The sequence below is a fragment of the Aythya marila genome (assembly GCF_965140915.1).
Source record: "Aythya marila genome assembly, chromosome: 2".
Lineage (NCBI taxonomy): Eukaryota > Metazoa > Chordata > Aves > Anseriformes > Anatidae > Aythya > Aythya marila.
In genome coordinates this window covers 27,229,570-27,255,997 of record NC_139043.1, presented here as the reverse complement: position 1 = coordinate 27,255,997, position 26,428 = coordinate 27,229,570, and the positions used below count along the sequence as shown (strand labels likewise).

Here is a 26,428-nt window from a genome sequence, read left to right as displayed (position 1 = left end):
ACGTGCATGTATGTATACATAATATATGTACACACCCACACACCCCCAAGGTGCCCAACTATGGAGTGCAAGAAGTCCACTGGTCAGCAAGTTCTGGAGATCTTCCTTGGTCTTCCTAAGTCTTTGGTCTTCCTAAGACTCTTAGGTATTTTGAGCAATTATCAAACAGGTAGCAATATGAACATTACAATGTAATTAAGCTCTATGAAGTAAATATCTATTACAATGTCATTGCTGACTTTTAGCTGACAGGGCTATTTACCTTCTTTCTCAGTAAGGTCACAACCATGTACCGCAACCTTCTTATTACATGGCAGCTCTGCTCTGTAGGCACTCTCAGTCTGTGCCTAGGGCTGTGTGGTAAATGCAGGTCCCCCAAAAACCTGTCAGCTACATACCTACTATACATGCAAAGGATGCAGAGAGCTAAGAAAGAAGGTGTCCACTGCAAGCACCAATACTGCAAACTTCACCTCCTTTAAAATTAACGTAAAAACTTCACTTCCTACAGTTTATACATAACATTTGAATAAAACATAAGACCTTCTTCTGAAGGTACCAGCATTCAGAGAAAAGTGTGTGCTTGATGACCTGATGCAGACAGCCTTATTCCCTTCTAAGAGTGGATAATTTCATTAAGTGATTACTGTAAGAAGAGAGAAAATATGGAGCAACTTGCTTTAAGGGCTTTATAGGTGAAGAAGTACTTGTAGTTAATATGACATATGACAAGCAATTAATCTAACCAGGCCACAACTAGAATCCTATTTTAAGAGGGCTTTTTAAAAAAAAAAAAAAAAAAAAAAAAAAAAGAAAGAAAAGAAACAAAACAAAAACCCCTAATCTGCTAATCTTAGCTGTTACATTTTCTATAAACATTAAAATTTGTCAAAATGAAGCAAACTAATTACAAATGTTGGCCAATAATTTTGAAATATCAGCCACCTACTCTAAAGCAAAAGTAGGGAATTTGAAATGATGCAGCAAATCTAACCCAGAACATCCTTCCTGAATTTTTAAATCTGGAATCTTCTGAACCATAACCTAAGAGTTGGCATCTCTTTCTCTGGTAACTTGTAAAAACATTAATGCCAGCCAAGCTTTAGTAAACACTAGATGATAACAGGTCTGGAAGAACTGATTAATTAATACACATATACATACATATATATATATTTAAAAAGAAAACAAGGCAGCATTAGTGTTATTCATGTGCTGGAATTTTATCAGATGATTGCCAGGTGATCTGCCCAAAAGGAGATCTTAAACGTCTATCAGCTTCAGCAGTACTTACTAATTTCTGTAGAAGACTAAAAGTAACAATAAAGTCTTTTTTTTTCCCTTCATTTTTATACTGTGCACTTACAACTTGCACAATGTTTTCCCTGGTACTTTATATCTTATGATATTTCTGTTTTCCCAACTGAAAAGTATGGCCCCAAAACAAACACAAAAGAAGTTGTTATTTACATCTATTCAAAATTCTTAAACAGCAGAGCTTTAAAAAAGATCAATTTAATGAAGATATTCTCTTCACATTGTGGTATATTTTTTTTTTCTAATTTATTTGAATACTCAGCCAAAATAGTGCACAGTAGTGTCTATATGGAGAAAGCCATAGATAATTTTAAATTTAGGTCAGGAAACATGTCCTTTCTGTCTGCTACTTCTCAGTTTATAGTGTCAAATTATGCAAAGAAAGGTCACAAGAACTATAACACAACAACTGCAATTCATAACAAAAGCTATGTCCTACAATGATAAGTATAACAGCAAGGTATATAATTAAGAGTGGCTATAACAGCAACATATAAATTAGATAATTATGGATTAAGCAGTCCCTTGGAGGATTCTCTTTTGCCCTAGAAAATGTATAACAAGCTCCTTAGATAGAAGGCAATAGCAATTAAGTATTTGAGGGAGAAATAGGACTATAAAGAAAACCAAAAACCAATACACAGTGAGAGGAAAATCTTAATTTACAATCTAAACATGGCTCTCATTTTTGGTAGTTTATTTTAATGCACTTACAGGGACAGTTTCCACCCATTAAATCTGCTGACATCTGTTGGCTAAAGAGCGCATGTCAGATTATCAAGAAGTGCAATATCAAATAAACACGAGCTGTTTCTTAAGGTGACAGTATGGAGATGCAAAACACTGCAGCTATTATCAGATTTTTTTTTCTTTCTTGCATCAATTTAATAATCCCAGGTGCCCTGGACACCAGACATACAATAATCTTCATAAATCCTAATTCACAGCCGTACCATCTGTCAAAATTATTTTTTATGTCTCCTAATAGATATGCTACATAATTGCTTTCACAGTAGGACAAAAAAATATGGTTGCGCTAATTTGGTTTACCAATGGAATAGCTCATTATCAAAAATAACCCCACCACATTACTGGAGTTTCCAGCACTCTTCATATATCAAAACAAACCTTTCCATTTGGTTACTATCTATAAGCTTAAATTCCCAATGAAAGCAGATAAAGATTGAATTATCTGGAAATTGTACTATAATAATGGAAAACCCACAAGCATGAAAAAAATAAGACCATAATATCTGTTTCTATTACAAATGGTGTTGCACTGTTAAAATTAGCTTTGCATTTCATAGTCACAAAGAGACTAATTTCTCGGTCCTGTAGAGTGCTAAGCATTTTGGCCCCCATCCAGAAAAGCACTTAAATGCACGTCTAACTTTTAGTTCATGAGCCTGAAGCAACTTCAGTGGGATCGTACATGCTTGATTAGGCCCAGAGCACTCATTAGCCTGCAGGATGACCCGTCTCCCTAGGACAAACCTGGCATCAGGAGATGACCCTCCCAAGCCTCTGTCTACTCGCTGGCGATGGAGAGGATGCTCCACATGGGACTGTTCAAAGCAGGAGCTTCTGTTCCCACCCCTTGCAGCAAAAGGATAAACTTTGAGACTAAACTGAAAACACCTTTCCTCCTACAAGTTTCTAAATATCTGCAGTTCCTCTGACAGCACTACATGCAATGCGAAAACCTCGTAAAACAATGCAGAGTGCTGGGAGTGCAATTCTTAAGGGAGGTTCTGTTAAATGTTGCTAGCTGCAGCAAGATGGTCTTGTTCCAATCTTTTATTTCTGCGGTAGTTTACATAAAGTAAGCAATATTATACAGAAATATGTATTGGAGAATTCAATAATTGTGCAGAAAACAACTCCAGTAGTACCTAAGTAAGTGGGAAATTCCAAAGACAATGACAGTTACAAACAATACTCCAGAAAACATTTTGTTCAAAAATCAACCTCAGCTTCATTTCCCTTTTGACTAAGGAAGTGACCCACGAACAAAGCATTACTTTATCCTTCTTTAAATCACATTTCTAAAAGCACTTGTTCATGTTCCACAAAGTTGACATCTATTAAAATGTCACATAGATAATATTTAAAAACAAAACCAAGTTTCCAGAAACTGAAAGATTCAGTTGAAGAACTAAACACTTTTCTGTTCAACTATGCACGACAAATATCTGGTACTACTTTGCAGTCGAACAAATATCTTTTAACATACTGCACTGTGTTTATGAAGGATTTTTGTTCTAATGCTAACAATATTATTACTTCAATTAATGTTCTATGTCTCAATGACATATTGAGTAGGTAATACAATGCTTTTCCAGTTTTGCTAAATTGGTAGATTTCTGCCACAAATTTATAAAAGCATACGCATTACTGCAAATGGAAATATTGTTTTCCTAATATCCCAAATTATCCATTTCATTTGATGATCCTCAGTTACTACATTTAATTTGAGAAACTGAGAGCTCCTTTGAGTAAATGTGAAGTCCAAACACCCAAATCCAGAGACTGGAATTAAAATGTATCTTAGTTGATGTTGTCAATTTGTACAAACATTTTTGCAACATACAAATCTGATTTTTTATTTTGAAAATTGCTTCTTTTCTCTAACTCATAAAAACTTTAATCTGTAATATTCTACAAGTTCCTGTTTTCTGAAGCTCCACAGAACTGAACAAACCATGGATGCTATAATGACCATCAGTTCACCATACCTAGCAAGAACACCACATTAAGGGAAACCACGTTTGTGCAGTAACAACAATACCAATGCATTTTAGTGCTTCAAAATTGCAGGACTTCAGTGGCAAAACACCTTGCTCAGATGTGCATAGATACAGAAATCAGACTAAAGTTTTGATGAATGAAAGATTTCTGTGTCAGGCCCAATTTTTAATTTACAAATGAAAAATGGAGCTCTAGAACACACCCACACACACATTGAGCATTCTTAAATGAGCAACATCAACGCACACACCTCTGATATACCAAGGAACTTACCAATATATATTGCAATGTCATTGAGAAGAGAGACAGAGACACTGTTAGTTTCAATGTTAGATATGAGAAAGAGAGAGAGAAAGAATGGGTTAAGCAAAAAAAAAAAAAAAAGGCACCACAAAAGCATAAAAATACAAACAAAATGTTTTATAGTTATCTTGCACATATCTAGGACTACACGGCAATGGAAAACAGGTTCATACTCATTGCAAAAACATTTTCAGAGGAGGTGGAGAAGAAAAATACGTGTACACCATATGCAAAAATCTTCTGGAAAGCCCTTTTTGGCATACACAGATTAAATATTAAATAAACCAGATGAAGAAAAAGAAGTCCAGATTTACAGCCACACAGTACTGAAACAAAACAAATACACAATAAAGACAGTCTATTATACTCACACATTTGCAACACGTAACATATAACAGTAACTGGGGAAATAAATAACTTACGTAAACGTTTGACAATTTCCATCACTGCTCACTACACTAATACTTGTATGCAATTCATTAACACTCCAGCTACATTTCCATGTTTTCAAATCTTAAATATAAAAATAAGATTAACAGCAATAGCACACAGCCCAGCCTTCCCTTCTTACTGTTTCTTTTTCAAATCAGTATCGGTGGCCTTGACAGTATTGTCATCTAATTACTAGTAATGCTTCTTTTTTGAGTAGGCACTTAGTCTGCAGAGGCTGTGAATGTATTGAGACCTTCTCCTTCTCATTCATACTTCTCAAATGATCTGCTATCAAAGTTTCAGCATGCATGAGTAAAGACCTAATCTCCTACCTGTGAAGGTTGGCTGTAGGTCGGTCTGGTCTCTGGAAATGAAGTTTTGTCCTTTGACTCTCTGTTTTGATCATCAGCTGTCTCACCTAGCAAAGAAAGAAAATACCTATTAAATCACTAAAATCCTTCATGTGTTATAGGGAGTAAGAAAAGACCTTGAGTTTCCCTAAAACCAAATAGTACAATTCACTGGGAAAGGGAGAACTCTGTTTATATTTATATTTTACAGTTTTGAACATGAGAAAACAAACACTGAGTAGTGGTCTGTGAAAACCAGGAGTAAATCTGTCTCAATTTGTTAAAGTGAAAAATACAGAGAAACAAAGAAAAAGAAAGAAAAAATAATAATAAAAAAAGGGGTCCCCTATTTTTGAACACTTAGGACTGGCCATTAAATTCTAATAATGGCAAAGCGTCAAGCAAAGGAGATGTAGCAGTGCAAAGGCCATACCTGGTACAAGCATCATTCATGTCTCTCCAAGTCAAGCTAGGAGGACATGTGCATGGTTATTCTATCCTCATTTACAACCTAGTTTCTGTACAGGAGATATCTGTGCACAAGTTTCAAAAAAGAGATGCAGCATAAGAAAAGAAATTCCCTAGTTTTGGCCATAAAGGGAAAATGACTACTGGGCAGGCTGGACATTAACCTCATCCCATTGCATAGACGTGGCTACCTCTTTCTAGGATTTTGCAGCTGAGACATGATCTCCCAAAAGCTGCAGCTGGTACCAATCTAAGATGGGTAGATCACAGCAATAAACTAGAGGCAGAGTATTTAAGTTTATTTTAGAGAGAAGTTACATCAGTAATTTTAGTAAAAATGTAAAGGCAGTAAAACAAAAAAGCAGTGTTTCTCAGATATGGTAAAAAAAAAAATCTAACTTATTTCTCTAATTGTCTTTGACTGTGGGATGTTGTACAAAAAACTGTAAAAATCTTGTGGATTATCTCTTTATGCTGTTAGTGCAACTCAGCAAATAGCTGGTAAGAAGAGACAACTTAGAAAGATGAAAAAAGATTCAGTTGTGTCATTCTGGTTTTATTTTTATTTGAACTGATGGTGCTTTCTGTAATGGATTATTTTGGAAGCCTGTCTTCTTAAAAAGTCCTGCCGCCACAGTTCTAAATGAAGGGGTTTGAGTTACTGTAGCTTAACTCCTTTGCTAAGCCTGTGTTTTTGGCTTTCCTGTGCCCTTTTCTCCAGAGGTTTGTTTAGAAGTGGTGCACCTGGCAGAGGCTGCAGTGAACAGCAGCCAGCTTCTGCCCATTCCCAGTCAGCCTGGAAGCTGCGTGTGCTTGCACCAAGCTGTCACCCACCCCCAAGGACCCACAGTCAGACCCCTGGGTACACTGCAATATTTGGAAAAGTACCTTATGAAATCTAGCAGTAGTGTTTAGTCATCAGGTTTGTTTTAATACTCTAGGATAATTCCTAACAGTGTCAAGAGTGTCAGGAGCATCATCAGTAAATACATGTTGTAGGTCATTAATGCCTACACACTTCATTAGTGTCTACACCTTTTAGAACCTTCCTGGAGTTGAAAAATGCTTCTCAGTTAGCCTGTAGTTCTCTCCATAAAATACTCCAAAGTACTTGCATTCATAGCATCTCTTTAAAAAAAAAAAAAAAAAAAAAAAAAAAAGATAAATGCGTGAGGGAAGGGGAGAAGTGCAAAAAAAGTGGGAAGAGAACACAGGAGAAGGGGAGTCAGAGCATCTTCAATACCTCCTCATGACACTGTGAAAAATGAAATTTGTAAGCACCTATAAGATTATGATATAAGTAATTGCCATTAAAATAAATCATGTCAACCAATTAGTTTACATATGTACTGAAGTAGAAGTCTGCAAAGAAAAATTATTAGAGGTCTTGTAAATGCCATCTGCAATGAAATATTGCAAAAACTTGGAGAGGCGTGAAAATAGTTGGCAGATGTATGAAGAGGAGAATAAAACATATTTTTGGTACATTTGCTGTGGATGAGAGTGCAAACAAGTTGAAATCATAGCAAATTGAGGCTAGATCAGCTTCTCCAGAAGTGAGGCTGGTTGAGCGCTTGGATCAACTGCTTCAGGAAGTAGTGGAATGTCCCCCTCTAAAGGGCTGCGGAGAGAGGCTGAAGAAACATCTGTTATGAATGGCTTCAGCCCTGCCAAGACAAGGAGGATGAATGACCTTTTGTATTCCCTCCCAGTCCTGTGCGCTATGAAAGATGCGGGAGGAAAAACACAGGATACCCCTCCCTGAGATCATGATTCGTCAAGGGAACAGGCAGATACTGGCTGCACAGAGACTTGTGAAGATGCAAGCAGACTGCAGCTAGCTGGACAAAGGCTAAGCAAGTGTGTAAGGGCTGGGTAGCCAGTCTGCAGCAAAGGGACAGGTAACAGAAATCAGTGAGAGGACTCTTATTGGGTAAAGCTGGGAGTATGCAGAAACATACTGAAAGACTTACACTGGAGATCTAAGAAACACATGAACCAACTTCTTCTTCCTCATCCTTACATACTATTCCTGAAAAAGCACTTGAAAGTTTTTATATTCGAAGAAACAAAAGACCTAACTGATATGTGTTAGTGCTATCCAGAATATCCTTTTTTTTTTTTTTTTTTTTTTTTTTCCTATGATTGGTTTTCCTCAAGATGAAAAGAAATAATTGCTTGAAATCTGGACCAAAAGGTCAAAAATGTAAAAACCTTCACAGGAAACGAGGAATAAGAACAGCTCATTGGGAGAGAAATTAAACATTTTTTTGACTTAGAACTTTGACATCCAACTCCCACAGGTGGGAAGTTCATGGTATCTGGTGTTTCACAACCTGAATTGACTTTGTAAACTGAACTTTAATGCAGATCTCCTTGTTAAAAAAAAATGCAAATGAGAAAACCTCAACATGTTCCCAGATTTTCAGGTATATGCAAAGATAACCCATGAATCTTCACATAGATTGGTATTATTTGACTTAATGGAATTAAAGCAGTTATAGGCAGCTGCACACTAAGCTACCTAAGACATCCGCTTGGATAGTATAGTTTTCTAGAGGAAAAAAAAATATTTTTGGTGTACTTCTTTGAAAGCTTCCTTTCTCAAATATCCAAATAGATTAATCAACATTATTATCACTCTGTTTCTGCTAGCCCAAGTGATAAATTGACTTTCACGTACCTCCCCAATCCCAGCCTCTCCCAGCTCCAACAGTTCCCAACCTATTATGCTTGCCATAACCGATGCATCTTGTCTCACCACACCCAAATTTTTTGTTCAGCTTGCCTTGGTTTCCTATTGACCTCAGTTCTAATCTCTTCCTTCAGTGCAATTCAAGGTTTCTCTTCCCTCTTCAGTCTCTGCCTCTTAAATGTTTTCCCTTCCGATCTGGTTTTACTCTTCTCTGCTGCAGCCCTACGACCTTCTTTTCTTGTCTGTTGAGATGTTAGGAAGGCGGATAAAGGTAAATGCTGATCAGACAGACAGCCTTGGGAGCAGGAACTCAGATGGGTTCCTGTGAACACCTTACACTCCCAGGTTTGCAGTTTTTTAATGGAAAGAGAAAAAAAAAAAAAAAAAAAAAAAAAAAGTACACAATCCTGACATAAATAGGTATGTAATTACAATTTTGCCAAACTAAGCAACTGAAATCTGGCTCTGAAAAAATCAAGAGCACATAACGTTAGTCGACAGGGCTATCAGCTCGCCTCCCTCCCCCCGGTCCAGTCTTTCATCAGAACTGAATAGCAAATCTGTTCACAGGGCCAGAGGGACCATTGTAATCATCCTGCCTAACCTCCTGTATAAATATAGGCTATAAGATTTCTTGAATTAATTTGTTTGAACTAGAGCAAGTTTAAAGCTGTATTTTAATTAAGAGATAACAGGCAAAATGATTCATTTTACAAGACAATTAGATTCCTGGCTCATATATCCCTTGGTTTAAAAGCATTATGCAAAGTTTTAGTCATAAAACTCCTATTAAAAAATGAAGTCATGTACCTAAAATGTCATACACTACTCAGAGAACATACGAATTAGAAATGAAGGGATGCTGTGTGCAGTGTAATGTGGTTCAAACACCAGTCGCATAATCCAGATATGCAGGACATCACTGGGGGAATTTATCAGGAAAAAAAGTCACGCTCATTCCTGTAAAAAATTCCTTTACTTATCAATGAAAATATATTTTTATGTTTGAAAGGAGAGCAGTAGACTTTTATCCTACTGCCCAGATGAAGACGTATTTCAAGTCCTCAGTCTTGTTTTTAAGCTACATGAAGCCTCTTGCAGGTCCAAATGAATGATGTTGCACTCCAAGGTCAGAGATAGGTTTTTCGTTCCGCTGAGCTGGTGCTGGATTTGCACCAGCACTCCCCAAGCTTCACTGGCACCTTCTTTTTCCATGAGGTGCAGACAGGTGTTGCCCAGGAAAGAAAAACGCAGCCTAGTCTACAGTATGTACTCTGTACACCCCCCTGCCCCACCTCAGATTTTTTGGCATCTTCAAAAATCGGCATTTACCTTCCTATCTGGACCTCAGCAAACTCTTGTATATAAAGGTTCAACCACAAGTTTGGCTTCTACTCAACAAGGAAGTGGGGTTTCTATTTATACTCTTTCCTCTTCCAGCATTTTGTCATCCTCAAGCTGTGTAGTCTCTTGATCAACAGACAGCATTTAAAAGTCTATCGTACCCTCAGATTAGAAAAAAGAATTGTAAATACATGTTAAAGTCCTCTGTAACTTGGTCTGCCATTTGTTGTGCTCTGTGCAAGAATCTGTGAGAAAGTAAACCATGTGCAGCACAGCAAGCAGTAACTAGATATCAAATACACAAATTTCCACATCATATTCAGCTTCAAAAGGAAGACGGTTATTTTTCATTATACTTTAGTTAGTTCCTTAACTATTTCTTGCCTGTCACTGCTTTTTCTATCCTACCTAAAAATGGCGGGATAGTAGTATCCTGGCTTCTGCTTAGAAACAAAAAGGCAAACAGTTTGAAGACAGGATTAGTGGGATCTGAAAATGGGGGAAGCTAACGCCATGGAAGCAAAAAGGTTTTATTGCCGTTTCTTGCCCCTCTTTTCTATTCATAAATCTTCCCCTCCTTCCCTCAGATAAGGAAGAAGGAACAGACACACCAAGTTTAAGTCACTAACAGAACTTCAAACTTCAGTTCATCAACAGTTGTACCACTATAACACTATCAACCTAGGGAGGTGTTTAGGAAGTACTGAAGTTCCCTCTCCCCTCCAATCATCTGACTCTCAGGTCTGCCTACAATCTCGCTTGTGTGCAGAAGTGTGGTTTGATAGTATCGCTTTTCAGTCCTGCTCTTCTCACAGCCTCATTTAGCAGCTTCCGGTGACTTCAACTTCCATTGGTTTCCAGATCCAAGCTTTTTTAGTAAAAAGTTCCTCTTCTCCTTTCTCTGTGCACACAACACACGAGCAATCAGCAATGGACAACAAGCTGCTGCTATTTTCCTCCCTGCCAATTCCATCCTCAAACCTTGTCTCAACAGCTGCAGTTGCTTTTAAGAAGAGTCCACAGCCACATTTAGCACCAAAGAATAGTGCAGAGCTGCCACTCCAGAATATCAGTCAAAGATGTTTTCCATGTATATATTTCCATATATCTTTTCCAGGCACCACTTGCCCAATGAGCGAGCTGTGGACTGCGGTGGGGTGGTTCCAGGGAACACAGCTATTTCCAGAACTTTGGAAATCTTTGCTAATGAACACAGATTGTATTCAAATACAGCAAAGTGGAATAAATTGTGATTTGACACTTGCCATTACAGATTAACATAACACTCACTGATTCACCTGAATCACATAAGGCACCGACCAGGTGCTGTCCTCTTCAATGCATAAGATAGGACATGGATGGATGGGTGGTTCTTTTTTCTTAAAGTAGGACTACCATTTTGTATAGCATTAATGCTGTGCAACCTATACATTAACTCTCGTTAGCTTCTATGTATAGTTGGCAAAACAATGAGGTCATCCTAGTTTCAGGTCACTTCATCCTGGTTTCATATTAAAGCTTTTCATATTAACAGCAGTTTCATTTCAACAAGCTAATAATACCTCCTAAAAATCCAATATATCAGCAAAAAGAATCTCCACATCTGCAATTTTCAGCAAAACAAAAGTTTAAGAGTTTATACTGCATATGGGTAAAAGAGAAGGAAGTCTGAGTAAGCCCATGCTAAAGCACAGGTCTGTGTTAGTCTAAGCAGGCCCACAGTAAGGTTTCGGCAGCCCTATGTGGAATTTTAACAGTGCTTTTATGGCTGGATATTATGGGGTCCTATAAATGAACCTTTTAGCAGTAGTAAAACTTACCAGTATCTACCCTAGTTATTCTGATGAACCATGAGAAAATCTGTATAAAGTTTGCAGAGTGAGGACCCAGAAAGGCTGATTTCTTCAAATTTGTAAAAAGGGAAGGGGGGAAAATGTAACAAGGTAAACATTATCATAAATGTTCTTGCATTTGCAGACATGAAGCTAAAACGTCCAGTCCTTATTAAGAGGAACAGTAAACCAAACCTCTGCACATGCTACCAAAGATCATAGGTGTGCAACTCCAAACTTCCACCCGGTTGTATTTTGGCATCCCTTCCTTCTGTAGGTAATCTTAATGCAGAGTCTCCATCTTGCTAAACAATTATGTCACAGTCTTCTCAACCCACATCCCACTATCAAGACCACAGATCAAACACTCCCCAGCAGACTTTTTTTTTTTTTTTTCCAAGCTGAAGCTCTTCGACGATGGCAACAGAAAAAACATTACAAGAGTTTCTCATGTATCTCCTGTAGAGTTTCAGTATTACAGATCTACATACTGATAAATTTGCAAAAAGCTTTTTACTCCTGTGTTTTTATTTTTTATAATTTATATCCAGCTTCTTAAAGTTTGACTTCTTTCAAAGCTTTCCTGGATCCTAAAACAACGGAATCTTACAGCTTAAAACCCAATCCATCATCCACTTCAGTAAGACTAAAGCATTCCCTCTCCCTGCAGTTACCAGGCTTTCTTTTAGGGGTGGTAAGGTCTTTCAGAAAACTGATTAATTGAAATATTCAACAAAATCTTGGTTGGAAGGGATCCCTGGAGGTCACATTAGCCCAATCTCCAGTTCAGTGTGGAGCTAACTTCAAAGTTAAACCACGTTGCTCAGGTCCTTGTCCAGATGAATTTTTAAAGTCTCCAAAGATGCAGATTCCACAGCCTCTCAGCTCTCATTTAGATCTATCCCTTTACTATTTGATCCCTCCAACCCACAGACACATTTCAAAGAAAGCTGTAGAATTCATTCATTAATGACTTGTTATGTTTCCCCCTTATGATGAAGTTTTACTTTTCTTTTTTTTTTTTTAAATAACTTACAATACTTCCATGTCAAACAAAAAGAAAGGTTGAGGATCAATCCCATTCTGTTTTATGCTTCCATGTAAGTAATTTCCCCATTATGCTCTCCTACCAATCTTTCTAAGTGGCCCACAAGAACACCGAATCCCCTCATCACTTTCAGCAGACTTCACTCATCCATTTTGCTGTTTGGAAATCCCATTCTCAAATTCACTACCCTATATGCTGCCACACCTTTCATACTTTGTTATCAGTGTATTGCCCATGCCTAAGGGAGAACTTCACAACTATTCACTACTCTTCCTGTGTTACTATTACTGCTACTGCTTTATGGATAAGTCACACCATATCTATTACGTGTTAGCATTTTTCATGAATGTTGCCCCTGCAAAAAAATCTACAGAACTGCCTGGAAGGCATAGATTAGATGCCACATGCCAGTCTCCACATGCATTTGGTTGCAGTTCTTGACATTCCTAGAGAATCTTTAGTTCTTCCTGTCATTCACTCTAGCTGTCAATAAAGCCCCTTCTCTTCACATCAAAACAAATGCTACCTCCTAAGCCCAAGTGAATCATACTTTACTGGGGAAGTAAGCCATCTAACCTACCTTTTTTTTTTTTTTTTTAAATTAGTTTCTTCTTCCTTTAGACTTACTGTTTACATAATCACTGAGAATTTACTGTCATGGTCATCTAGACCAGCTCAACCATCCTAGAATAACTAGGCTGTGTGTTAAGGTTAAGAATAGAACAAGAAGTCCCTTAAAATTTTATATATTTGAAGAAATTTAGACTTAAATTATATTATCTCTTTCCTTTCCATCTCAAGCTCAAATCTGCTTCCTGGGTAGTGACTTAGCACAATCCAACTTTGTTATATGGTGAGTCTGGTATGCAGCAACTGCAATAGCAGCCTCAGTTTGCAAGCCAGACTTTCTCCTAAGGTTACAGTCTTTTCACAAATCCTGTTTGCTTTTTCAAAGGAGGGAGGTAAAGATAATGTTATTTGCCTTTATTTGTTCTATGTCTCTTGCTTAACTGAATGATATGGCAGACGATTATCACAATCTCTCCTGCATTTTCTTACTTGAATTGGAAGGACAATAAGAAGTTTAAACTTAGAACAATACAAGTCTTTACCTCTTCAGTTCCTGATGAGTGGCAAAAGGCTATGGGGAAACAGTAACAACAACAAACTTCACTGAAGACTACAGCAGATCTCACAGAGCATACTGTTGGTGAGCAACCTCCCCTTAGAAACACTTAGCAGTATCGTTTCCTTGCTACTAGTTCCACTAACCAATAAAACCTATATCAGAAAGAAACATTTATTATACCACTCAAATTTTCACTATGAAATTAAGTTTATTTTACTATACTTGTTTCACTGTGAGGTTAAGGCTCCCACCCATTTTATTCATGGTGTGGTTCTGAAGGCAATCTGGGCCAGAATGAAAACAGCATTTTGAACCCCACTTTGGTCAGGACAGAAGAACATTTTCCTAGCACTTAAAAATCTGCAGCATGGTCTGCCTGTTCAGACAGACACTGAACTTGCATGCCAATAAGGCCAGCATGCACTGAAATGATTTGCCTGACAAAAATTTTGGTGCTCATCATCTCATATTTGCATGTGAAAGTTGCTACATAAATGCAAATTATGTTAGAAAACCTGATGTAAATGTAAATTTAAGCTTTCCTAAGGAATTGGATTTATATCACCACTCTTCTGTCCCTGAGAAGACAGGAAAACATTGTCAAATGTGGTTCAAACTGGACAGATACAGAAGAACCAGATTTTTACAGAATATAATCATCTGCAGGAAAAACCCATTGCACTCTCTGCTCTTCTTGGCCTGCTGGTAGCACAACTAGCAAATATCACTGTGGTTGGTCCCTGTGAATGATGGTAAGGGAAAAGCAAGAAGCAAAACTCCCTAAACAATGCATGGAAATAGCTATGGCTATTGTAGAGGAGTAGGACTAAGCAAAGAGGTTGCTGAGAAACTGAATGCCAGCATTTCCCCTATTCCACGGATCATGTTTTATTCTGCCTTGCATGAGCAGCTACCTAGGACATTCATGTTAGTTATTAAGAACTTTTTTTTTTTTTTTTTTTTTTTTTTTTTTAAGTCTTCTAGAAACTCTGAAAGCTGATTTAATGCCTCCTGGAAGAAGAATTAATACCTAGGACGGAACACTCATTTAAGGTAACTTTTATGGTACAAAATTGTAAGAAATATTCTCTGAATATTTCACCACTTCCAATTCAGAGCACTACCATGGTCCCAGAGATGTGGCAGTCCCCCACTCAACTCCAAAACAAAATTAAGCAGAATGAATTTAAAACATAAACAACTCACATAAAGTTATATCTATGCACCGGTAACACTGTGTGACACACAGGCACCAATACACCTGATGCGGAAGTTAAGTCATAATACCCAAGCTTCTGTCCAATGTGCTTTAGACAAGGCTTATAAATATTCTGGCTCACAAAGTTCCTTTCCCCTCTTTTTTCTGCTTTTGCATTTCAGACATATGCTTGCATGACATTTTAGAGCACAGCATATTTTGCTTTCCTCTAAAAAGAAGTGTAAATTCTCTGTTAGGAGTTTGCATACTAACAAACACAAGTTTCTGAATACACTTACAATTGTTTTACAGAGATTGTGAATATAAAAAAGGAAAACTTACATCCAAAAGCAATTGTAATACATTATTTAATGAAACAAGCAAAGCATCTCTGACTCCAAAACTTCTTGAAATATTAGTTTTGGCTTCTAATATTAATTTCATTTTATTGCTACCACCATCTGATTTACTTCAATGTTAGGAAAAAGATAATAACATTGAAAAGCAAACTAACAAAAGAGGTTAACAAGTAGGCAGTCTCCTCAAAAAATTAAACATGAATCCATTTAACCCGTCCTCAGAAATGGCAAAAACAGCACAGTAGCTAATCTTTGGATCAGACTTCTCTCATGAATAACTAGCTTCATACAGATGATTAAAGGACTGCATATTTTTATTTATTTATTTATTTATTTAGAGCACATAGGTCAATAATGTGGATTAAGTAGGATTAAAGTGTTATTTTCCGATTACTTTTGTGGTTTAAGTAGGGTTAGTACTTCTAGGAACTTTATTTTAAATCCATCTTTGTAGAAGAAACTACGGCATAGAACTTCTTGTTTACTTTTGACTTGTAGGTAAACAACATGGAAATGTTCACTTTAACATATGATCAGTAGACTACATGATTTTAAAGACAATGGGATAAATAGTATCAAAAATTCACAGATTTTTAGTATGTTTGATTAAGTATGTTAAAAACTTTCTAACCACTGCTTGGGCCCTCAAACTGCATTTCTGCATTACACAGAATGGCATAGATTTGTGAAAATTTGAAGCATCAGCAAAAAAACGCTAGCAGAATTCCTTAAAACCATACTAAAAGGAAGGCAGAAGCTATTAAAGAAATAGCGGGGGAGAGAAAGTGACAATTTCTGAAGAGACAGAAAAGCATAGTTTATGTAGTCTAAAAGAAAAAAATGTTAAAATATCTGTTTACAATGATAACAGATCAAAAAAGTCTAGCTGGAATGTTTTTGCTTGTGTTGTTCAATGAAACGTCCAAACATTTGCATACACACAAAAAAAGTGATATTAACACTGCCCACAAAGCAATGAGGAAGAAATTACTTTAAAAAAATGTGCAGTATTTCAATTTTTCATTAAAATAAAATTACCAGGGCTTTGTACTGTATTCTTATCATGCATGGAGAAACTTAACAAAGACCACAGCCGGCTCTGACTTTTATCACCAACTGTTAATGCTGTGGAAGTGCCTGATGGCAGCGATCATATATACCAAGTTATGCCTACACTGTACATTAATCCCTTCCCTGAACTCTGCAAGGAAACAGCATCTTCCAACTGAAACCAAAGCATTTCAACTGTCCAAACCCATTGACAAGGAACCCACGTAGTATTGCGTGAGCTTCAAGAGCACAAAGGGTGACAGGCAGTTTTTGACGAGCAGCACTTCTGGTTTCCTGATGCAGCAACCATGCACCTCCCCAGCAGCCCCTGGGACCTGGTGGGGTGACCTGCAGTGGGTTTCATGCTCTGCAGCCAGGGTTCTCAGAGAACGTCAGACTTATGGGAGCCCGAGATGCAAGGCAATGTGTCAGTGATGTTAAAGGGGGCTACCAGATATGAGAAAAACATCCTAATGCTCAAAGATGAAGCTGTCCCAGGATGTCAAGCTTGCAAGATTCAGCAGTACAAAGGCCCCTAAATTCCCCCAAATCCAATAGGCAGACTGATTCAGAGTCTGATGTACAAATTTTTCCAGCTTACCTAGTTGCTCAACGTCAAGTTCCCAGGTATGCTCAATACATGCAACTTTTCTGCAGAATGATTGTGTCATTGCATGAAAACTGAGTATCTATTTCGAAACCCAACACACCGAAAACAGCCAAAGCCACCCTACAAAAACAAACCACACACATCTGGCAACTCTCGTCTGGCTGCTATTTGAAGAAGTATCATTCAATCTGTAGCACGATCGCTATTACCCAAGTGTGAGTTTTCACCCCGTGGCTGAGCCAGGCTCACAGCTCAGTGCTGCCAAAAGGAGCAGCCCTGCCTCTTCCCCTGGTCCCATCGATGCCCCGCTGCTCCTGCAGTTGTCTTTGTGGTGACTCCCACTGAGGTCTTGTCAGCCACCTCAGCCCATTGAACCAGAACAGAAAAAAAATGAACAATTTATTATATTAGGAAATGCTCTTTTTTTTTTTTTTTTTTCTTTCCAGAACAGATACGGATATCAGTGGGATGTAAGAAATTAGAGAAATACGTATTTTTAGTTTTCCCCTTTTCCCTCCCAAGTGGTCAACAGCACAGCCATCTTTTGCTTTATCCTCTTGAGAAACTTGCATAAGCTTTTGTGTTGGCAGCCCCTGGGAATCAGACAAGTCAACACCCACCATGCAAAGCTGAATCGCTGTGTCTAAGGAGCCACCTCTTGAAGCAAACAACATTAGTCTGGATGACAGGTCTGTCAGGATTTACATAAATGGGCTTTAAGAATTATTACGGGCAAAATAATTTTATGGAAAATCTGAAATTTTACTTGGTCAAAGAGCCCAGGCAAGTACTTTATTTCTTGTTGGTATATCACTTAAAATGTATGTAAGGTCATGCAACTTTTATAAGTTCTGATTAGGATGCACTTAAGTAAACCCTGAAGATGTGGAATTTTGCAAAGTTGAGACCGAAACATTCACAGCCATATTCTTTCCCATTTTTAGCCATATTCCTAACCAACTTAATTTTGAATTCAGTACTCATTTAGAGAAAAGCATGGACCAAAACTATCACTGTGTTGTTTTCATATAAAACAAGCCAGCAAACTAACCCAGCCCACACAAAGGGATCCTATTCAACTGGTTGAGGACTAGCAGATGAATTTCTAGGTCACAAAGGCCTGAACAATTGTATCTGATAGGCAGCTGCTATGGTAGATTAATGATTTTCCCCAAACAAGACCAAATTCAGTTTCCATAATGAAGTTATCATATTACATGTACTCTACTCGGAAACATGTCCTGTCTTTGGAACCTGAAATTATTGTGCCACAACCTGCCCACAATCATTTTGCAGCCTGGTATGTGACAAAAAATAGAAGGGGAAAAAATAAAACCAAGGGCCATGAGCTCAAAATGATACTCCTTTCTTTGCCAAAGAACACGGCATCTGTCTCGAAGGCAAATAATTACAAAGCTCCTTCTAAGAGGAGGTGAGGAATACAGGCTGAGTGCCCAGAGGCCTACAAACACAAGCACTGCCACAGGACACATACCACACATGGTTGCCATCGGGCCAACTCAGTGCTGCCACAGTGTATAGGCCCTTCCTTCCTCTTTGCTTTGGGCTGTTTGCTCTTGCCTTTGACCTCATCCATTCTGGGACTAGTCCAGTTCCTCAGGGCTTCGGTTCAGCTCTCTAATCCAAAAGGTCTCTTTCTGCTGGCTGAATTTGCTGTCTTCTTAGTCTCACTAGCAGGCACCTGAATAGTACTGCCCCATGAGACACTAGGAGGTAATCGAGCAGCTCACCCATGCTCAAGGATGTGTTTCCATTCACTCTTCCCTTTTTCTCAGCACTCTGTCTTCCTTCTTCCCTTCCCTGGCTCTATCACTCAACCCCTTTGAGCCAATTCCCTTTGCTAGGGCAACACAACACTAACCCAGAAGAGAAACAGCTCACAAAATTGCAGAAAATCAAATGGCGAGCCTGCAGAGTCTGCAGTGGGATGAAGGACCTGGCCCTCCATCAGGAGGCCACAAAATCAACCCAGCTACATACAGAGCTAGCCTAAGACAGGGAGATTTCCTCAACAGAGCAGCTATTGCTGTGTGCAATATGATCAGTCATCTTCAATTTTTGCTTGGATAAGGTCTGTGGGACCAGGAGAGCTGACAGAATTGCTTGCTGCCACTGAGGAACGGCGTTCTTCTTCCCTCACCCTCAAATGCCCTGCCCTTCCTGCGACCTAACCCAGCAGAAATCTTCACAACATTTTTCTGAGAATTGAGCTGGTTCACAAAGAAGTCCAGGAAACATTGGAGCTGGGGGGCAAAGGAAGATCCACTGAAGTGGAGTAAAGTAGCACCTTTGATTTTGGGTGGCAACAAGCTGACAAAATCAGATTATCCTCTCTCTCAAAAACAATACTAGCCAAACAACTCTAAGATGAGTAACTCTAAGATCAGACACGAGAGAAGATGACATGAAGGATTTTGCCTTTGAGATATCCCACAGTAGTTAACTGTAAAGCTTTTGTCGTTTGCTTTACTGTCCTGCCTTAAAGGGATTAATTAGGAACTAAGGCCTCAAAACCAGTCTCCAACTTCTAGGCAACTTGAAAGATAGAAGACCATGCCTGTTTTGAGTGTGCTAAAATGTAGGTGTGGTGTACAAATGTATAGACTACTTTGGGGCTCATTTAAGGGGAAGGGAACAGCTCAACAGACACCTAAGTTAGGAGACCACACTGTTACTGCTAATAGACTTCTTCAAAAGGTGTGAAGGAGGCACCTAAATTATACACCTGCTCCATATGCAGAGAAGTGTCTTTCCATCCAGTGACTAAATTGGAAGAATTGTTCCCAAATGAAGGGATCTGAAGTCAAACACTCCTGTAAATGATCTAATTGCTGATTCCTGCAGCATTCTGCAGCTCGAAGGGTAGATCTTATCTAGGCAGCCCTCCTGAAAGGCTGCAGTCGGGAGAAAAGCTCTGCTACACTGACAGCAAGTTCAGAGGGGGGTTGTGAGCATGCTTCCACAGCCCCCAGCCACTAAAGAGATTTGGGGGGAGAAGAAAATGCTTCAGAGCACAAGAGATGCCCCCACCCCCTTTAGCTACCTGAGGTCCATCCCAAATTGCTGCCGCCCCGCATATGCTTCCTTTTAGGCATCAGTGCAGGCAAAACAATGCCTGCAGTGAAAGAATGACCTGTGAACATGGATCTCTGCCTTAATCATGGGAAGATCCAAGCCAGAAGCAGCAGGGGACAGGAGCAGATGCTTTGTCTGGACTCAAAGCTTCTTCCAATGTATACATATAAGACAGGGATTCGGAGTTTGCCTTGCTTGAATTTGCTTCTAAATTAATAAAAAGCACTGTAAAAAGCAACAGCTACAAAAGCCTTCAGAAGCATGACTTCCTTCTCCCCATCTGCTGCTTTAATCAGTTTATTGTTGTAGTTGCAATCAAAAGTAATGAAAACACACTACATCTTGGAATTAGCATATCTTTACTACTTTCCCAGAATCATAAATTAAAAGCTCAGGATAGAACATAGAAACATTATTGCTGTATTAATATGTTACAAGAGATGTTGGGTTTAAGACAGGGACTTTCAGTTGCACAGACCCTGCAAATAGTTGCACTGCTATGCAAATAGTGACTTTCTTCTTTCATCACCTGACTTCTAACACGGTGCCAGGTGAGCACACCCACAGCCAGAGCCTCCAGCAGCACATCAGAGAAGGGAGTTCAGAGCACAACTTGACCACTTTTTGATCTACCATGTGTAAGCTTAAAATATCCCAGCCCTACCAACACTCCCATTGATCCCAGGGGTCCAGCAGGAAAACAGGATTATTTTCTTATCTTGACCCACATGGCATGGATATATTTACCTGTATTAACCTGAGACCAGGGCTGTTCTTGTTCAAGGTCTGCTTTACCTGACATCCTTCCAGCTTGCTCCCCACAAAACTAAGTGTCATTTGTGATAATCGGTGCTAAGTGAACCAGAAAAGAGAGAATGGCAGGGATCCAGCTGACTCATTAATACCAGTGTAACGGATTAACCCTTTTACATTGTCTTCCCCACCCTCCCCAATTAGTCAGCATCAAAGAGGTTAGAGACTGCACACATCGGAAACATAAAATGGGACAAAGTGTTTGAAAACAAAGGAGGACATAGAGGAGCAAGATAGTATCTGCCGCAAGGACCGCTATCTTCAGGGGTCCCTTTATACAACTGGAAATAGTATTTTTATTTTTATTTTTTTTAAAGTTAGGCTAAATGTTATGTAAAAGGCATCAAAAGAATGAAATAGATGGTCTGGAAAGAGTGAAACACTCTGATCTGTATAATTAACCACAGATCCATAGCAAACTGGTCACGTATATGAGGAATGTATAGTTCAGCATGAAACATACAACTGGCCACTTCAAATTCAAACTACTTATTAGCTGTGGCTATAGAATTACTACAAAATGTTAAAACTCAATTTTTTTTTCTTCTCTTTTTTTTTTTTTTCTTTTCTCTTTCACATGGGCAGCACTTTCTGATTTGTGATCCGAAACAAGATATTTTTGTTTCAGTCAAACACTGCTATTTAGAAAATTCCCTTCTAAAACAAACTGTCAGTCTGAGGTTTCACGTTATAGGGGATGGAACACGTATTTCCCTGTACTTAACCTGCTTCAAAATGTTCTTCTAAATGTGTAACTGCCGTAACTGCCACTAAAGATTAATGACTGCCCCTTGTGCCTCCAGTAGCCTTCTATTCCACCTGATAAAATACAAGCAACATTATTTGTTAAAATAAGCATATGTATTAAAGTGTAACATGCATTAAGTATTGCCATGCAGACAAACAACACATCCCAGACAATTTAAGAAAGAGACCTCAGCTGTATTTGTAACAAAGTTTTTGGAAATGTGGAACATTTCTTGGTGTGCAGTTATGTACACACACATTGTCACCAAAACCTGCATTATTATTCCATGCTATAACTTCCATGCTAATGCTGAAGACTTAAACCCTTTTTTATGCAATATATTTAAGAACATTTCTCTATGTAAAATGTTTCATCATGTAGTAAATTCCCTTCTGTATAAATGCTTCTCAACCCTTTAAAAATTCAGTAACAGTTTAGTGAACAGTTTTCTGCTTTTAAGACACCCATTCGGCATTTATATTTGCTTCACATAGTCTGTCTCAATTATACTACAGCTGTCTCACAGGGCAGAGCTGGCCATCTCCATCATGAACAACCACTGCAGAATCTGAAGTTCTTGATTAAAAAGCAAATGGTTTTGTGAGCCAAGCTAAAACTACCGCAGCTGCTCCATTTCACAAACCGAGCACCATTCAGCTGGGAAGAATGGCACCGACTATGAATTGTTCTTCCTGAGAGTTTTCACAATAAAAACAAACCACACTACTCCCAAATTGTCAAAGACTTTAAAAAAAAGAAAAGAAAAGACGACGAAGAAGAAAAAAGGTCTCCTCTATTCTGGAAACAAGTGTTTTCTTTTTAGTCTGGACTTTTGATTTCTACGTCAGTGTTCCTCTATGAATTTAAAAAAAAAAAAAAAAAAAAAAAACCAAAAACAACCCCTCCCCCAAGCATGCACACACACACCCCACGGGTTCCTGGAGATGCCCTTAATAATTATTTACAACAAGTTTTCAGATTTATTAAATAGGAACAGCAGTGCTCAACTTTAAACAAAAAAAATAACCCAAGAGATACTGCTCATCAGCCGATCTTTACTGATGCTGTTGAGTGCCATATTCAGTGATACGATAACTCAAGGGAGATATAATAATTATTTATATATGTTAACACAATGATGGAAAGAAGCCATAATTTTATTCATGAAGAAAAAATGTCAGTCAACGCCTGATCACTTGCACTCCCAGAACTTACCTGTTTTTTCTACAGTATATGAAATAAAACAATCTTGCTAAAGTCAAAGTGGGGCAAATTAGGTCATAAAAAAAAGTTGAGTTTCATTGGGGAATTTTCTTTAAAATATTGTCTTTAATTTATTTTGTCTTTATTCCTATTGTAGTTGAGCTAGATTACGACAAACCAGGTTAAATACACTGTAGACATTATACGTTATACATTGCATTATACAATGCTTCAGAATACTGTCTTCTTAGCACAGAAAAGGAGGAAAAAAAACCTTAATCTATCTTACTTTTCTTTTTATCTTTAGGAGTTAGAAAAGTTTTGATTTTGTGTTGCCAATTAATGAGGACATTTTTTAGGCTATACATAGCACTGCAGCATTTTAGCAAAATTAAATTCAAGCAAAACTAAAATTTTTGTTGCTTTTAAGATGTAGTCTGAGAGTAGTAACTGAGGATAATAAACTACCACCACTGGGTATCTTTTAAGTATTAAAAAAAAAAAAAAAAACAAAAAACCCTCAGCATTTTGAAAACAAAATGGTTGATGGGTTTTGCTTCACAAATCAATATACTCCATATGAAGAGGTTAGCAGGTTTGTAAATTGCTTCTAAAGATTTTTTTTTAGTCTCTGCTGTAAAGAAAAAAGACACTGTGAAAGATGAAGAGAAAGAATGTTTATCTGCAAACAAACAAAGATTTCAAAGGAAAGACTATTTTCTGAAAACCTTATATTCCATGGCACAGAACTGATCTGTTTGGGTATTTTATTTTATTTTTAATAGAAAAGTTTTGTCCTTAAGAAAAATAAGGATTTACAAGGGTTTAACTGCAGCTCCTGTCACAAAGTTATTCTGCCACTTCCATTTTTTTAATTGTCTTTCAAGCAGTTAAATTCAGCATGAATTTTGAACTTTGTTAAACAGAAGTACTTTTTTACTTAATTTTAGAGTTACTCTTTAGTAATTGTTGAACGATACTTTCACATTAATAAGACTGCATACAAAATAGAAATATGAATTTTCTATACTAATGCTAAGAACAGAGCCTAACACATTGAAAATGCATTTGATTTTCACTCTAGCATACATATTTATCGAAAGACAGAGAAAAGAATCCTGCTGTGCTTTCCATTTTCAACACTGTTACTTCAGAAGACAAGGAAAATTCAGGCTCTATGGAGCCCACCTGGCAAGGAAAAGACTTGAAAATATTGTCAAATTTCTGGTATTTGGAGAATTATGCACACTACTCTATACATTATAACTCAGTAAAGAGAGAGTGTTTAAAATTTTCCCCAAAGTACAGTTTCTAGCAATATTCAGGCCACATTAAGATTGAAAAACAAACAAACAAAAAAACACATTCAACAATGCATGCAACAGCCGCTATTTCAATGTGGTCTTCTAAGAGGAGCAAGCAACCCATTTCGACCAAGTGACAAATGGATGTAAGTCTCAAAACCAATTACATCTTCACAGGTTTTGTGAACAAAGGAGAGGGACAGACAAAGTAACACTCCAAATGCAGAAAAACCTTCTAACAGATCTTGCAATAAAACATGAGACAAATCCATAGGAGTCAGGACTGCAATAATTGCCCAAAACCACCAGTATAATTCTCATTCTCTCTTTTTTTTTTTTTTTTTTTTTTAATTTTTTCTTCAGGTTAACTGTCATGTGCAAGGAGCAGAGGGGAAGAAGGAGGGACTGACAGGACCCCCAGGACCTACTTACTGAACCTATATTCACTTTTGAATATTTACATCCTTATCTACTCCAAGCTCTCCAAGATTTTTAGAGAGAGACCAAGGTACTTCTTTGCTGGCTGCTCCCCTGATTCAAAGCTCACCATTAAATCATGGGTGGGCCCAGCAGGAAAACATCTCACTTGAATTCATCAAACATGTGGGAGTGGGGTGGGGAGAGACAAATACTACAAGTTTTGGTGGAAAATCCATTTGATCTGTTAGGTTGTGCATCTCCCGTGACACCATTTTTGCACTCTATGCATTACTTGTTTGGCAACTGAATATTTCTTAACTGGGAGACTGAGAAAGTTAAGAGAAGTCTGATCTTTAATAATGTAATAATTGCTTTATCAAGAACATTAGCTAGTCAGGAGGATCTGAATTAAATGAAATGCAGAATCATCATTATGGTGCAAATTAAAGAAACTGTTTTTAAATATAACAGAGTATTATGAAACCACTATTGTAGTTTTTACTTTTGATAATACTCTCCAATTCACTCAGATGGAAGACCTGCTACTGCAGCAATGTTAGTAAGATAAATCAGGTGACATTCCTCAAGGGCTCAAGAGAAAGCTAGTAAAGAGTACATAAACTAAGGTCAAAAATGAGTCAGCTTCAAAAAAGTCTTGAGGTCTGCACTTACAAACACATTCTTCCTGAATAGCTACTTCAAAAGGAAGCTAACCTTGTTCAGACATTCAGAAAAGTAAAATAAAAACTAACCACAATCGATATAACTTTATGAACACCAAAATGCACCATACACATACAGCAGTTGTTGTTAGTCATTTAGCCGGTATGAAGGTTTGTGCTGGGTATTACAAGGCAATAAAATACCTTTTCTGAAATCCCAGCTAGTTAAGATTGATGGGGATTTTGTGACAGAGCGCAAGGCACAATCTCCAAAGTCTAGATCAAAAATAATATCAGAAGCAGAAATAAACAGACCTAAGAGTATTCCAGCGGGCAAGAGGGAGTGTTTGGATTCAATTCCCACTTTCATAAAATATCCTAGCAGTAATGGAATCAACTGGATACTATCATAATCTTTGTTTAGAAGTAAATCTTGATAAATGTTTTGAACAAGCTATATACATTGTCACTTACTATGAAAAGCAGTAAAATCCCAGGCATTTTCCTCCCACTTAGTATTAGTATGTTTTAAGGTCGAGTTCTGGCTAAACTAATCCAGGATTAAAACCATTCAAATCACATGAACCCTTTGTTCTCAGTCATCTGCACTTCCATTAATTTGAAAACAGCAGTGCTGATACTAATGCTTGGAAACGTACAACATCTCCAGATTCAGAATCCATGACATTTTTTCAATTCAAAAAAAAAAAAATAATTATACAGGTCCTTTTCTGTCTGGACAACTGAAAGAGGTAATTTCAAGAGACAATGGATTAGCTTCAGTACTGCTACACTAACATTAAAAATAAGGGGACATGTACAAAAAAGCAATACTAGCATCTTTTTACTGTGATGGAATGCTTTCCATATCCCATAAAGCTTACCTTCTCATTCCCTTATTATTTTTCTATCCCAACATTCAAGACATGGGTGAGCAACCTAGAGCAATGATTGTATAGAAAGTCATTGAAGGATGAGCTTTATAGTTTGCATTCTGTTTTATTGATCATGATAGGTGACAATTTTATTTCCTTACACAGCACTTATTGACACAACTTTGTCCTGAGAAGGTAATAAGTCTGTTCAGAAAGAGGCAGTGTGAGTAGCAAGCTACAGGCCTGGAAGGTAAGACTGAGAGGCTAAGGTCACTGACATACGGAGTGGGAGCAGAAAACAAAGGCTCTGTGTTTTTGTAATATAACTTGCCTACAAAGGCTTTGGTCTACGCTACTAGAGCCACTGTGTGGCCAAGTTTCCATTGTCACATTTCACAAAGACACCACCCAGTTTGCAGGGTGA

The 26,428-nt window shown here is 37.9% G+C and overlaps 1 protein-coding gene across 1 annotated transcript in view; it reads right to left on the bottom strand.

Annotated features, from left to right (window-relative positions):
- Positions 1–26,428, bottom strand: part of UMAD1 (UBAP1-MVB12-associated (UMA) domain containing 1) — an 80,060-nt gene that overhangs the window by 14,641 nt on the left and 38,991 nt on the right. The window contains exon 3 of the mRNA XM_082754848.1: positions 5,133–5,218. Coding sequence (XP_082610974.1) covers positions 5,133–5,218 — 86 coding nt within the window. The remainder of the gene's footprint in view (positions 1–5,132; positions 5,219–26,428) is intronic.